Raw genomic sequence first — 15,004 nt, 5'->3', positions numbered from 1 at the left:
GATACTTTATATAGTTTCCTACCCAAAATTCATTAAACAACCTGTCGCTGATCATCATGATCATCTTTTGTACTGTGTTGAGTCTTTTTCCCATATTACAGTTTTAGAACCAAGTGGGTACGCTTGTTTAAAATCGAATAATTTACGTTTCCGTTCCGTAGTTCCGTTTGCGCCTAAATGTAGACAATACAATTTGGTTAATCAATTTGTAATTTGGAACATTTGTTTTTCTTATACTATTATATCAATCGCCAACAGAGATGTAACCGTGTTAATAGACGTGTACGGAGATATTTTAAAATGCCTGCTTTGGACGTGCTTTTTGTTTAATTTATTAATTCAGCATTTTCTTGGTCACTAATCGTATTGCTGTCTTGTTCATTTAATGATCTTTTGTTTTAGACTCCAGTACGGAAGATGAATCCATACCGGAGGAAGGTTTGCTGGGAAGAATTTCTACACCGGATCGGGACAACTACAATCTACCCCGTGATCACATACTCACACGGGAACCGATGAAGCTGCCCTCGTCCCGGGACCATCACCATTCGCAGCCCCAACCTCTGCCGCAGCCGCCGCAAAAGCAATCGTCGCAGCACGGATCGCAGCAGCAAACCCACCTGGACCGGCGACCGCCTCAAACGATTCCAACGCAGCCAGCGAATACACAGCACGCGACACTGTCCGATACGTCGAGTGCCGGTTCACCGCCAGCCGTGCACCGCAATCACCAATATCAGAACAAACCGACTGGTTACGACATTACGGATCTGAACGATTTCCAACCACACCAGCGCACACCGTACGCTGCACCGGACATCACACAGTTCAGTGCCAATACGCGGCGCGGTGCAGATCGTGTGACGCGATACGTAAATCTGGCGAATCAAGAACCGGGCGACACGAGCACTGCCGGCCGATGGAAGGTGTCGGCCAAGATTCAGCAGCTGCTAAACACATTGAAACGTCCCAAGCGGCGACCACTGCCCGAGTTTTACGAGGACAATGATATCGAGCTGGAAATTGCCGCCAATCCGAAAGATCCGAATGCACCGAAACCGGAAGGTAGTGTGATGACACCGGTTCAGGGCGAACAGCTGATCGTCCCTTCGGGTTTGCCGCGTACGCTGGAAGCTGCCCTGCAACGGTACGGTACGAGCTCGTTCAAGGCACCGATGGCGACTGTGCTGGATCCAAACGGGAAAATGACAACAACGCTTACCTATGGCAAGCTGCTATCTCGTGCGCAAAAAATTGCCTACGCTCTCTCCACGAAGGTCTTCAGCAAGGGACCGGAACAAGTATCTCTCAAACCGGGCGATCGTGTTGCGCTGGTCTACCCGAACAGTGATCCACTGAAGTAAGTACGACGATGTAAGCTTTTTATTTTCATACTTTTTTAAACGTGCTTTGTCTGTTTTTTTGTAGCTTCCTCACCGCTTGGTACGGTTGTATGTTCCGTGGGCTCGTTCCACTACCGATCGAACTGCCCCTATCGAGCTCGGACTCACCCCCGCAGCAAGTTGGATTTTTGCTCAGCTCATGCGGTGTACACGTCGCACTCACCTCCGAAGCATGTCTGAAGGGACTACCAAAGTCATCGACTGGTGAGGTAGCCAAGTTGAAGGGCTGGCCACGACTGCACTGGTTTGTGACGGAACATTTGCCGAAGGTACCGAAAGATTTTAACACTAACAACAACCGCATTAGTGAAGATTCGAACGCGTACATTGAGTACACGACGGACAAGGAGGGTAGCGTTATGGGCGTTACGGTAACGCGCCAAGCAATGATCAACCATTGCCGAGCGCTAACGATGGCCTGCCATTACACCGAAGGGGAGACGATCGTGTGCGTGCTTGATTTTAAGCGTGAGGTCGGTCTGTGGCACAGCATTCTCACGTCCGTGTTAAACGGTATGCATGTACTGTTTATACCGTACGCACTGATGAAGTTACGACCCTCCTCATGGATGCAGCTCATCACGAAGTATAGAGCATCGTGCTGTTTGGTAAAGAGCCGCGATCTACACTGGGGTCTGTTGGCAACTAAGGATCACAAGGAGATTTCCCTTTCGTCACTTCGGATGCTGCTGGTAGCAGACGGTGCCAATCCTTGGTCACTGTCCAGCTGCGATCAGTTCCTGAGCGTGTTCCAATCGAAGGGTCTCCGACCGGATGCAATATGTCCGTGTGCAAGCAGCTCGGAAGTGTTTACTGTGTCGCTGCGCCGACCAGGACGATCGGCAGCCGGTGGCTACAACCAGTCGGCAACCGGTCGTGGCGTTCTATCGATGTCCGCATTATCCCATGGTGTGGTACGGGTTGATAGTGAAGATTCGCTTACGTCACTTACGTTGCAAGACTGTGGACAGGTTATGCCGAGTGGTACGTTTGATGGGATTTTGGGCGATGGCGCGATAGAGTGGTTGAGATTGTTTTATCGTGCATTATTTATCGTTACAGCTACGATGGTTGTGGTCAGTGCTGACGGTTCTCCGGTTCTATGCAAAACGGATCAAGTTGGTGAAATATGCGTAACTTCTGGATCGAGCGGTACAGCGTACTACGGTTTGGAAGGAATGACAAATTCTACCTTCAAGGTAATATATTTTATTCAGCATTGTGAGTGTGCAGCTAAGCTTTTTATGCTAATGCCTGTTGTTTTCCCTTGCACAGGTTCAACCTCTCCTTGAAGCACCCGTCACAAAGGATGGTGAAACGATTCCCGGCAAACCGATCGGTGATGAAGTTTACGTGCGCAGTGGTTTGCTCGGGTTCCTCGGTCCGGGTGGACTTGTGTTTGTATGCGGTTCCCGGGATGGTTTAATGACCGTCACTGGCCGGAAGCACAACTCGGACGATATCATCGCGACGGTACTGGCCGTCGAACCGATGCGCTTCATCTACCGTGGCCGTATCGCCGTCTTCAGCATTAAGGTGCTGCGGGACGAGCGTGTCTGTGTGATTGCCGAACAGCGACCAGACTGTTCGGAGGAAGAATCATTCCAGTGGATGTCTCGGGTGCTGCAAGCAGTCGATTCCATCCATCAGGTCGGCATCTACTGTTTGGCGCTCGTACCACCGAATCACCTGCCAAAGACGCCCCTCGGTGGTATTCATCTGACTGAGGCACGTCGACGGTTCCTCGAGGGTTCACTACACCCGGCCAATGTGCTCATGTGTCCGCATACCTGCGTAACCAATCTTCCAAAACCACGCGAAATTCACCACGGTACGTAGGCATGAACCAAGTGTAAAACAGAATTATCGTCACACACTCCTTTCTCTGCACCTTGCAATCCCAATACAAATCATTCTGTGTATCTATTGTTGTATGTACGTGAGTGCATGTGAGTTCCGCCAATGTACCGGAATCGGTATCGGTACATCATAATAATATCAATGTTTTGATGCTTTGGACTCACTCAACGCACTTATGTGTTTGATGTGCGAATGTATGTTTGATGAGTGGTGTGTGCTTAAAAATGTGTCATCCATTTCCATTTCGTACCACATTCTCTTGCTCGATTCGCGCCCTTTTTTGTTTCTTAACGTAGAGGCACATTACATCAATCTGCACAACATTTGAGTTTTACGACAACAAATCACAAATCATGAAACTTGTTTTCCCATAAGCGGTGGTGGTGTGGGGGTGTGTACACCCATACACTGCCAGCGTAAAATTATACAACATTATTCAAAATTAGTACTTTAATTTAATGAGTGGCGTTATTTTTATTTACTCTTAATAAATAATTTCCATTTGGTCCTACTACATGCATGCACATTGGCAAAACTTTAAGCAGAATGAGTAATATTCTAGGCAAAAAAAATCTATTCCGCTATTGCTAATCTTCAACCTGCATCATATGCTTATGCAAAGTAGAAAAAATTATTATAGATTTTTTTTTATAAAAAACTAAGCGAAACGCCACGAATTAAATTAAAGTTTTAAAATATTTTTTTACCTGCTTTTTTGCAGACAAAAAAACAAAACACAATGTATGTTTGAATATTCGTTTGGATTGTTTGCATTACTCCTTCATATAACGTATTCATTCGTTTTAGAATTTAGAAATAAGTCACAATTTCGTTCGGTTGCGGGACATTTAACAATTCTTAGCTATATGCATGCACCATAGAACACTAGAACCGTAGATCATAATAGCTTCACGTAGCACATCACCGATCTAACATTGTAGGCGGCAAGTGACTTATTTCTAGAGTGTGTTTGTCGTTTCTTGCCAACTTAATTGTTACCACTATCAAACGTTTCGCTGTTGCAAGAACAACAAAATTTCGGTGGATTTTTCTAGCATTGACACAAATTTAACCAAAACTCCAAACCCTTCCAAACCACATTTGTGATCACATCTGGTTTTTGGCCCCAACAATATAAACATCACCTCCCGTACTGCCTAACCCCAAACCACCCCCTTTTGTTCCCGGTTACCCGATCAAAGATCATTCCTCCCCCCCACCACCCCTCACCCCCTCTGTTCCACAAATGAATTGGCGTGTGTACTAGTTATTTTCATAATCCGTTGGTTGTCATTGATTTCGTATGGTTTTCATTTCCTCAAAATTAATATCATTTTCTCTCTCTCTCTCTTCTCTCTTTCTTAATTTTCTTTTCAAAATGCTGCTCTGCTCCTCACAAAAAAATAATAATAATGAATCTAAAACCAAAACTAATTCATTCAAACACCGTAACCGTACCGTACTTGCGATAATGCAATATTTTCTCACTAATCGAACTGCAATGTGATGTGGATTTCTGATCACTTGGCTGTGGAATACAAAATCTTCAACCGATTTACGCACCATCACCCTACTGATGCGTACACTAATTCTGTTTGATCGTTAATGGTTTGGTTTGTGTTACAAAAAAAAATAATCGCAACGCTTTTTGTTTTGCAATGGCGGCGGCCCTGTTCTATTGGAACTAACCCATCACAATACGAACAAAACAAACAAACAAACAAACACAAACACTCTTCTAATGGGTTTTGTGGGTGAACACAAAAATGCAACCAAACACGTGTTCGGCTTTTCGGCTGCGTTGTGTCGATTGTTGTCGATTCTTGTGCTACAATTATTCTAACGCGTTAATCACTACACCGATTTTGCCGTCATCATCCATCACCCATCACCATCAACCATATCAACATATCAACATTATGTCCGTACATTACATATACGCTTATTCACAAAACCCACAAATGTACATATCACGTTTATATTCACACGATCATTATTTTTCGTATTATTTGAATAATGTAAAACTGTACTGTGCGATAACATTATTTACAAAAACACAACTCAAATATACGGATTGCAATGATATTGTTTTAATCGTATGTTGCGTACCCGTTTACTATGAAATTCGTTACCACTGTACACCATTTTATTCAAACAATTCGTACAAATTCAAAACACTCACCAAAAACTGGACAACAAATAATACGCACTTCAACCTGTACACAAAACATCCCTTTATCACGACACACCTTAAAACACACTCCTCGATACCGGTGCCTCGGGGTGTTGTAAATTGTTTGACTGCGATTTTTGTCGACGGTGGGACAAAACGAACTCATCCCTCCCAAAAACACACACTTCATCTGATCGCAAAACTTCGAATACGCAAAACAATATCTGGCATACAACTAAAATCAGGCTCTATCCAACAACTTCAAATTTCCGGAACGTCTTCATCATCCTCTGCCACGAACATTGGCGGCATTGGTGGACTTGGTACGGGCCCGGTTGGTACCGGTGGTACGGGTACGGCTGGCGGCGGTGCAGATGCCTCCGTTGGTCCGGCTTCGGTAATGGTCGGTAACCTGGTGCAGGGTAACAGGCTTGCCTCTGCCCAGGGCCGCGATATCGGTCTGGCCGACGATAACGAACGTAAGGTAGGTCTGCGCTCGTACTATAAAGGACTGAATTGGATGGATTGAGCTGTCCGCAGCTCGAATATCACCTTCGGTTACTTACGTTACAATCACCTTTGTTTGATCTATTTATCGTATTGTAGCATCAGCTTATTACTGGTGTGTTGCGATGGCGCGCCAACTCATCGCCCGATCACGTTCTGTACACGCTGCTCAACTCGAAGGGTGCCGTCGCGAAAACGCTCACCTGCTCCGAGCTGCACAAGCGGGCAGAGAAGATTGCCGCCCTGCTGCAGGAACGTGGCAAGGTGAACCCGGGCGATCATGTGGCACTTATCTTCCCGCCCGGGCTCGATCTGATCTGTGCGTTCTATGGCTGTCTGTATCTGGGCGCTGTGCCGGTAACTATACGGCCACCACATCCGCAGAATCTCATCACCACACTGCCCACCGTGCGGATGATCGTGGACGTGTCCAAGAGTGGCATCATCCTATCAATACAGAGCATCATAAAGCTGCTAAAGTCGCGCGAAGCGGCCACATCCATCGATCCAAAGAGCTGGCCAACCATACTGGACATTGAGGACAACCCGAAACGGAAGCTAGCCGGTAAGAATTTATGCTTAAATAATCGATTGATATAAATCATTCCAATTAAATTATTCTTTGAAGAATTAAAGAATCGTCCTTGAAAGGATTTCTTGAAAGGAAATTTCTCAATAAAAATGGCTCTCCAATGTTCCAAAGTCTTACATCTTGTACTATAAACCTTTGGAGCTTCATTAATCTAAATCAGATTTCTCCAAGATTTTCAAAATTTGATTAATTTCTTGTTTCGTTTTAGCTATCGCTAACAGTACACTCGACTCGACGGCCTATCTGGACTTCAGTGTGTCTACCTGTGGTCGGCTAAGTGGCGTTATCATCACGCATCGGTTAGTTATCCATATGCTCGTTAAGATTTTCGGACTTCAAGTGAAAAAGTCAAAATTAATTCTATATAGGTCGACCTGTTGATTACTAAATATTTCATTTTACGAATTCTCCGTTTCTTGTTCTTATACGAAAAAATAGTTCCCTTTCGAGTCTCTGTGCCAGTCTGAAGCTAGCCTGCGAGCTATACCCTAGTCGCCATGTAGCACTCTGTCTTGATCCGTACTGTGGCCTTGGCTTCTCCATGTGGACACTGATCAGCGTCTACAGTGGTCACCACTCGATACTGATTGCACCCTACGAGGTACGTAAGAGGATGCTTCGATCACTTTAGTTAAAGATCATTGTTTAATGACTATGCCGATACTGTCCATTCCAGGTGGAAGCCAACCCTAGTCTCTGGCTAAGCACTCTTTCGCAGTACCGCGTTCGGGATACATTCTGCTCATACGGCGTAATTGAACTGTGCACCAAGGCGCTCAGCAACTCCATTCAGGCACTGAAACAGCGCAACATCAACCTCGGCTGCGTGCGTACCTGTGTGGTCGTCGCGGAGGAACGTCCACGCGTGCAACTGACGCAACAGTTCTGCAAGCTGTTCCAAGCGCTCGGTTTGAATACGCGCTGCGTATCGACCTCGTTCGGGTGTCGCGTTAATCCTGCCATCTGCGTGCAGGGTGCCAGCTCGGCCGAAAGTGCGCAGGTGTATGTGGATTTGCGAGCGCTACGCAACAATCGGGTAGCGCTAGTGGAACGTGGTGCTCCAAATTCGCTCTGCTTGGTGGAGTCTGGTAAGCTGTTGCCGGGTGTGAAGGTTATCATTGCCAATCCGGACTCCAAGGGACAGTGTGGTGATTCCCATCTGGGAGAGATTTGGGTAAGTTAATGTTGTGGATGTTTTTGTTTTATCCCATAATAATGTACTTTTACGGAATTACTCATTTCTTTTGTTGTCCCACTCGCTTCCAACTAATCAGGTCCAATCACCGCACAACTCGAACGGCTATTTCACGATCTACGGCGACGAAACGGATTACAATGACCATTTCAACGCCAAACTGGTGACCGGTTGCTCGACCAACGATACGTGGGCACGCACCGGTTACCTTGGGTTCCTGCGGCGCACCGAGTGCTCCCAGGCCGGCTCAATACTGGACGAAACCACACCGAGCATAGCTAGTCGCGATTCGGATACCGAATCAATTCATTCACAGGTAATGCACCTATTCGTTTGTGTTCTTTTGGGCCATTCATTACTAACTGCTTCCGTACTTTTACAGGGTCACAACACATTAAATTCAACGACCAGTTCGAACGCAGGCAATCCAGCAACCACGGCCGTGGCTGGTAACGAGCAGGAACTGCACGATGCCGTCTACGTGGTCGGCGCCCTCGATGAGGTAATTACGCTGCGCGGCATGAACTATCATCCGATCGATATCGAGAATTCGGTACTGCGCTGTCACAAGAAGATTGCCGAGTGTGCTGTCTTCACCTGGACGAACCTGTTGGTGGTGGTAGTCGAGCTGGATGGAAACGAATCGGAAGCGCTAGATCTGGTACCGCTCGTGACAAACACCGTGCTGGAGGAACATCAGCTGATTGTCGGTGTGGTCGTTGTCGTCGATCCCGGTATGTAGGACGAGAAGAAGCGTCGTTTAGAAAGAATTACTTTTGATGACAATTAATTTCGGCTCTTTTTTGTTGTTCGCAGGCGTTGTACCCATCAACAGCCGGGGAGAGAAACAACGGATGCATCTGCGAGATGGTTTCCTTGCCGATCAGCTCGATCCAATATACGTTGCTTACAACATGTAAACATACACAAACACAGAGGCACACAATTTGTGATTGCAGTATCGGCAGAATCGGCAGCATGCTCTCAGAAAATCCTCTCGCCCGCCCCGGGTTTTTTTCCGCAGTAGCATGGAAACGACGGACAACGTGCGTGCCTAAATTGTATAACACAAAAGAAAAACGCACAACGTTTGCTCACGGTTGAACCAGTATATTGTGTGTGTGCGCGTTAAAAAAAACTTTGTTTTTAGTATTTGCAAGCGTGACATGAATAAGACAGGCTGAAAACACGCAGCTACGCAGAGCAGGAAGAAACGAAATGCAGAGAGAAAGTGAGAGAAAGAGATACAGAAAAAGATACAGTCAAATCAGCCAGTTTGAACCATTTACGGGGGGCGTACTATAACTAAGCCATATAATTCTTTCTAATCTTATACGATTGATTACTACTACTGCCAAAACGGGATGCGGGAAAAGGAACAAGCTGCTAAAATACTGGAACAAAGGAAGACGTGAAAACAACCGACAATTGACACGTGGAAACAATCGGTGAATGGTTGCACAATAGAGGTTGTGTTGGTTTTGTTTGTCTCCTTCCCGCCTTTTAAAAACTCACTTCACAGCCATTCTTATTCTCTCTTAGTGTTAGTTTAATTTCTTAGAACGAACGAAACTACCTGTTCGGGGTAACTAATCGAAGGGTACATTAGAAAGAGAGCGAAACATCCCTTTACACATGACTACCGTTCTTATTGTAACGAACAAAAAAACACAAGATGGTTGAAAGCTGGTCAGAGGATAGAAGGATAAGAAGTATCCTTCTTGAAAGGTTTGGAAGCGATATGGCAGCCGTTTAGAAAAGAAGATAAATGAAAGCCGGACTTTCAGCCGGATATATAGCACAGTGCGCACGCACACACACACACACAATACATCGTACCGTGGTAAGCTTTATTCTGTACATACAATTATATTACAAGAGCATTAGGCAAGCGGGACGATAATAATTAGCGCAAAGGCGAATGTACACACATGCGCACACACATACACACTTCCATTTAAAGGGAGCGATCAAGTAGGCAAATTAGTATGAGCTCTCGCTGTCACTCTCTCTCTTTCTCTTTCGTGTTGCGTTGTGATCCTTTATATCGCATAAACATTCACTACCCTACTACTACTCGTCGTAGTAGTGTAAGTAAACGATTATCTTATCTTATCTTATCGTACCTCTAGTGTGCACGTGTGTAGTGTAGTGTGTGCGTGTGTATGTGTGCGAGCGCGTGGGAATTAGGAAGTTGTTTTTTCTCTTTCACTGAAGGTAATAGAAGGAACATATTGGCTTACACCACATTTTGCTGCTCCACTGCTCTTACGACTGTCCCGTATTGTAGGTTTACGCACGTTTACTGGGTAGAATTTACACTAAATACTTCCTTTTTTGTGATTATTAAGCTAGAAAACTGAACGGGCAAAAATGTAAGAAAGATAGATGATGCTCTGATGGAGAAGTAGAAGAAGAAGAAGGACTAAATACACGAAACAAATTTTCCTTTCTGTTTCAGCATACTTGTGGTATGTCCTGTGTCCATCCGTACACATCCGTGTGCGTATGTATCTATGCTGTAGAGAACGTTCAAACAATACAAACCTTTTTTTTGTAATTGTAGATTAAACGCAAACCCATAAACACATACATTTCGCACATTTAACTAATTATCCTTTGAGCGACAACAATTTGCTGTTAAACAGTATTGCTTTGTGTTCTCATAATGTGTTCCATTTTGTTTGTTCACACGCACACACAACGGAACAATGGTTGTACACACACACACACACACAAATGGTAGAGAATACGACCTGTTGACACATACATACACAAGGATAGTAGCAATAGTTAACGCAGTAATATGTAGAGAGCATTAAAGTGTAATTATTGTTTTGTTTGGTTCGAAACCCAATTTACTTTTAAACGTCTGCGGCTCTATTTTACTGCTTTTGTTTTCTCACATTCTAGTCTGCCACCCCCCGCGAAAACTACCTTATTTGCTGTATGTACGGTAAAAGTATTGATTTAACATGACTTATTGTTTATGCAAACAAATTTTTATATCGAGTTTCCTCCGTACGATAGATCATCCATTACATTTTATTTTCTGTTCTTTTATAGTTTCTTTGATTTGCTTTTGTTTTAGTGTACATTGTTAAGTTTTCCCCCCGTTTAGAAACACTGTCAAATTTTGATGATTGAGGATCGTCGTGTCGGGGAAAAGAATCCAAAAGCAAAAAAAAATAAAAAAAAAGATTAGGAAATGAACAGATTGAGCGAAGAAATGGTAGAAAAGACGCGACAACATGAGCATATACATTTAACGCACTCAAATACCCAACTACTTATTAGTACATCTAATCCATCTTTCTCTAGTGCTCATATATATAAAGCAAAACAAAAACAAAACAAAAAAACACGAAACGCAAACAAACGAGTGAAGCGCATTTGCGCCACAGAATGCGTACGTTTTGTTTTTTCTTTTTTTTGTTTTTTGTCGAATGATAGAGAGAATTTCCCGTGCTTGTCGGTTATAGCTAGAAATCGCAGTTCCAACTGTTGGTGTGGTTAGAAAATGTACACATACATACATAAATACATACACACACGCACACACACCAGACACCCGACTGCGATCGTCAATAGTGAGCAGGACCTGTTTAGCATTAGAAAGGAAAATAAATGTATTTCAAGAAGAAAAAAAAATACATGCTACGTGATTTGTTTCATTATATGTATCATACTATTCGCTACGAAAACTAATTTTAATGACGCATATTCAATTACATGTACATAATTTACTTCAATCTATTTAACAAGAATTAAATCATTAAAACTTTATTTCTCGATTTAGGTCATACAAATAGGTAAATACGCCTAAATGTATGCAATGTATGTTTGTTCTCTATCTTTTTAAATTTGAAGAAAGGAAATCGCACTTATCCGTTATCACTTATCCTGATAGTACAAAATTACAAAATTTGCAAATTACTCTAGGAAATTTGAGGAAATTTTACAATTTTTAGAATTTATTAATTTTTTTATTGTTTTTTTATTTAAAGCATTATTTGAGTGAAAAGAAACGTATTTCAAGAAATTTGCATTTTAATTTATCAATTTCTCAGCCTTAGGAGCAGTGGCGGATCAAGCTTCTCGGAGGCCCTAAGCGGAATAGTAATTGGGCCCCAAAACTAAAGAGAGTTGCACCATGGCTACATGCTCACGCTAATGAGTGAGTAAAATGACCGAACCTTGACTTATACGTTTATGCACGGTTTTTTTATGACTCCGAAATGAGTCGTTAAACGAGCTGACTCCTAATAATGACTCATTCACTCTGAGTTGACTCACTAAAAAAGAGTTCTTATTCTCATCTCTAGTACGATACGATTACAGTACGATTACATCTTGCTTGATCAAGGGAAAAGTAATCGATGTTAGTGTTTGCGTGCATACGATCGTGCACCACCTTCGATGGTACAAGCAATGCCTCCCCACGACAGACTGAGATGTGAAATTTGCTCATAATTGCATGCTTCGTCTACTTCATTTCATAATTTTTAATAATTTCCGCAAATCCTACAAAGTTGGAACACTGGAGCAAAAGTGAAGCGGGTTGCAAAAAAAAGGTATTTAATCGAAAACATTCGAATGCTCGTTCTAAAGCATCGCTCGCCCTAAGAATTTATCCATCCTTACTGTGCTGTCGTTTGTGCACTATCAGGTATCGGCCCCGTTTAAATGTCTTCCCACATACATCACATCCAAACGAACGTTCATCCGTATGCAGTTGCCTGTGTTCCATCAGATGATGTCTACAAAAAACCGAAAAGAAAGGAAGGATATTATTAAACCATAGCTAGCATCCTACTAGCAGCTACATTACTTACTTTAACAGAAACATTTGTCCACACAGTTCGCACCGAAACGATCGCTCTCGGTGTGCCAAATTCTGGTGCTGTTTCCACTGGGTCGAGGTGTAGAAATGTCGGTCACAGTGTTCACATTCAAACCGCTGCACACCCCGATGCTTGGCCAGATGATAGCGCAGCGAGGACCGATCGCAGAAACTTTGCTCACAGTACTCACACTGATAGTTGCGGATGTTACGGTGTATGTTCAAATGCTTCTGCATGCTACTACGATGCGTAAAGCGCTTGCCACACTGGTTGCAGGGAAAGTTTTTCCCACCACTGTGCACATGCATGTGTTTGCTAATCTGCGATACCATTTTGCCGCAGACGGGACAAGCTTGCTTTTTCCTTTTTGGTTTGGAAGTGTCGCTTTGCACCTCGGCTATATGTACGGGATGAAGGGGCGTTTCGTTTTCCAGCAAATGCTTCGATTGTTTATCAATGTTTTCTACATCATCCACTAATTGATCGATTTCATTATGCTTAAGTATCTCTTCATCATCTTGTAATTGATCGTCGTTATGGTACCCATCGACGACGTTACTAAGGTAAGTAAGAACACTTTCCAGCCTACTGTACGCCTCTAGCGCGGTAGTTTCAAACTGAACAAAGTCGACCATCGTTCGATGGCACTCGCTACACACACAGTTCGGGAGTCCATCATTTTCATCAACCTGCGGATTATCGAAATGCTGGTTTGAATCATACGGTTGCGCTACACAAAGATTACGTTTCATCTACCTTTAGTACAAGCACATCCGCAGCATCAATAAGGCTTTCGTTTAGTGTTGATTCAATGAATAAGGGTGAACAATTCTCTTCCGAAAGACAAAAACGGCACACATTTTCAAAATTTAACCGCAATCGCTCTGAATCGATGTCCATCATTTTCGCAAGTAGCAATTTTGTACCGCTTTTGATAATAAAGAACCGAAAGTAAACAAACAAATCAAAAATCGAAAGTGCATTTGACAGTTACGAACTGAGCATTCCCAACTGACAAACCTACTTTTGCCCTCTTGATAAGCAGAATAAAAGGCTACCGCAAAGCAGCGTAGGAGTTCCATTACGCTGCTTCCAGCTGTGCGTAGAAGCATCTTGCTATATTTTTTTTAAATAAATTCATACGCTTTACATATTAAGTAAAATTTTACGATTCTCAAACGAAAAAAAACTACATACAATTTTAAATTTAAAGGAAAATTAGGCTAAAGTCTGAAACACGACCCCCCCCACTCACGGGCACTCATTTGAGTGACTTTCTTTCGTGCAGGGTGGTTCGAAATCGGTTGCGTGTTTTTTAATTATGTTTCGAGACACAGACACCTGAGGGCATAGCCGTCGAAGAAGAAAATGTAGCAATTGGTGTCATCTATCGACCACAGCTCAAAGATTGGCGATCCGTTGGAGCTTTCGCGAATAGCTCCGGCCACAGACATGGTAGCGATTAGTGGTGCATGGAAGAAATCTAGCCACAAGTGCCATCTAGCCATGGCCAGAAGGAAGTTTGGCGATATCTTGGATACCGGCGGAGCTATGGGGCAAATACGGGCCAAAAATGAGGAAAATTTTATGGTTTCACAAACAGCGTATGGAACTTGGTTCCTCGATGAATAAATCACTTTTCACTATGCGAAAACCTCCTTACAATTTAATGGTAATTGTAAAAAAAAATCAAATTCAGGCCACATTGCATAGTCTCCGAACCACCCTGTACGAAAAATTGACACGCAGATGAGTGACCGTGAGTGGGGGGGGTCGTGTTTCAGACTTTAGCCGAAAATTATGCTTTTTTTCAACAAAACCGTCATAACAAACCAATACACAAATGTGCATTCATTCAATTATAGTGGATCGCCGATTATCCGTGCTCATCGGGATCAGTGTGACCAGAACTACCGATTTATCTGTATTCCTACAGATTTTTGATAAGCGTACCGATTCACAGACGAGCACCCTGAAACTACCGATTTTTCATGAGTCCTACCGAAAATCTCAGATTTTTCTTAATATTGGTGAAGAAGTCATAAATGTCATGAATGAAGTCAACAGACAATCAAAGACTGCATATTTCTCCCGCCCGGGCCGGTGGTGCATGTGATAAACGGCGCCAGTCCACACGGCCGGACCGGGTTCAAATCCCATCCGGACCGTCCCCCCGTAGCAAGGACTGACTATCCGGCTATGTAGTAAAAATAAGTCTAGTAAGCCAGAAATGGCCGGCGTGACCTGTAAGGTCGTTAAACGCCAAGAAGAAGATATTTCTCCCAAGATATTATTAGTTTTTTAAATAATAATTCAACATTTCATCATTTCCATTTTCCCTAGGAAATTAGTGTCTCATCTAAAAATTGGTTGTTTTTCTATCAAAAACAATTTATACCGAATATTTCAATCCATGAATCAATGATATTA

The 15,004-nt window shown here is 43.3% G+C and overlaps 2 protein-coding genes across 12 annotated transcripts in view; one reads left to right on the top strand and one right to left on the bottom strand.

The window, feature by feature from the left end:
- The window catches only part of LOC125768756 (disco-interacting protein 2), a 128,864-nt gene extending 117,485 nt beyond the window's left edge, over positions 1-11,379 (top strand). For all 11 annotated transcript variants that reach the window (XM_049436817.1, XM_049436819.1, XM_049436816.1 and 8 more), the window contains 12 exons: positions 403-1,360; positions 1,429-2,387; positions 2,466-2,602; positions 2,679-3,234; positions 5,811-5,920; positions 6,043-6,508; positions 6,744-6,834; positions 6,974-7,136; positions 7,212-7,709; positions 7,810-8,046; positions 8,113-8,464; positions 8,547-11,379. In XM_049436817.1, coding sequence (XP_049292774.1) covers positions 403-1,360; positions 1,429-2,387; positions 2,466-2,602; positions 2,679-3,234; positions 5,811-5,920; positions 6,043-6,508; positions 6,744-6,834; positions 6,974-7,136; positions 7,212-7,709; positions 7,810-8,046; positions 8,113-8,464; positions 8,547-8,650 — 4,631 coding nt within the window. In that variant the 3' untranslated portion in view covers positions 8,651-11,379. The remainder of the gene's footprint in view (positions 1-402; positions 1,361-1,428; positions 2,388-2,465; positions 2,603-2,678; positions 3,235-5,810; positions 5,921-6,042; positions 6,509-6,743; positions 6,835-6,973; positions 7,137-7,211; positions 7,710-7,809; positions 8,047-8,112; positions 8,465-8,546) is intronic.
- A 698-nt stretch (positions 11,380-12,077) lies between these two features.
- Positions 12,078-13,621, bottom strand: LOC125768778 (zinc finger protein 616-like). The gene is made up of 3 exons (XM_049436878.1): positions 13,331-13,621; positions 12,566-13,263; positions 12,078-12,490 (listed from the first exon to the last, which is right to left on the bottom strand). The coding sequence occupies exons 1-3, from the start codon at positions 13,475-13,477 to the stop codon at positions 12,361-12,363; spliced, it is 975 nt and encodes a 324-aa protein (XP_049292835.1). The 5' UTR covers positions 13,478-13,621; the 3' UTR covers positions 12,078-12,360.
- Positions 13,622-15,004: the final 1,383 nt, after the last annotated feature.

The sequence above is a fragment of the Anopheles funestus genome, chromosome 3RL (genome assembly GCF_943734845.2).
Source record: "Anopheles funestus chromosome 3RL, idAnoFuneDA-416_04, whole genome shotgun sequence".
Taxonomy (NCBI): Eukaryota; Metazoa; Arthropoda; class Insecta; order Diptera; family Culicidae; genus Anopheles; species Anopheles funestus.
Note: the sequence above shows the minus strand (reverse complement) of the source record. Positions and strands in the feature narration are given on the sequence as shown.

What these genes read in the sequence shown, in the direction of transcription:
- LOC125768778 (XM_049436878.1), bottom strand. Translation starts at nt 13,477, where the DNA reads ATGATGGACATCGATTCAGAGCGATTGCGGTTAAATTTTGAAAATGTG. An exon ending in CGGATGTGCTTGTACTAAAG is followed by an intron (nt 13,264 to 13,330) that starts GTAGATGAAACG and finishes GATAATCCGCAG; the next exon opens with GTTGATGAAAATGATGGACT. An exon ending in GGACAAATGTTTCTGTTAAA is followed by an intron (nt 12,491 to 12,565) that starts GTAAGTAATGTA and finishes GGTTTTTTGTAG; the next exon opens with ACATCATCTGATGGAACACA.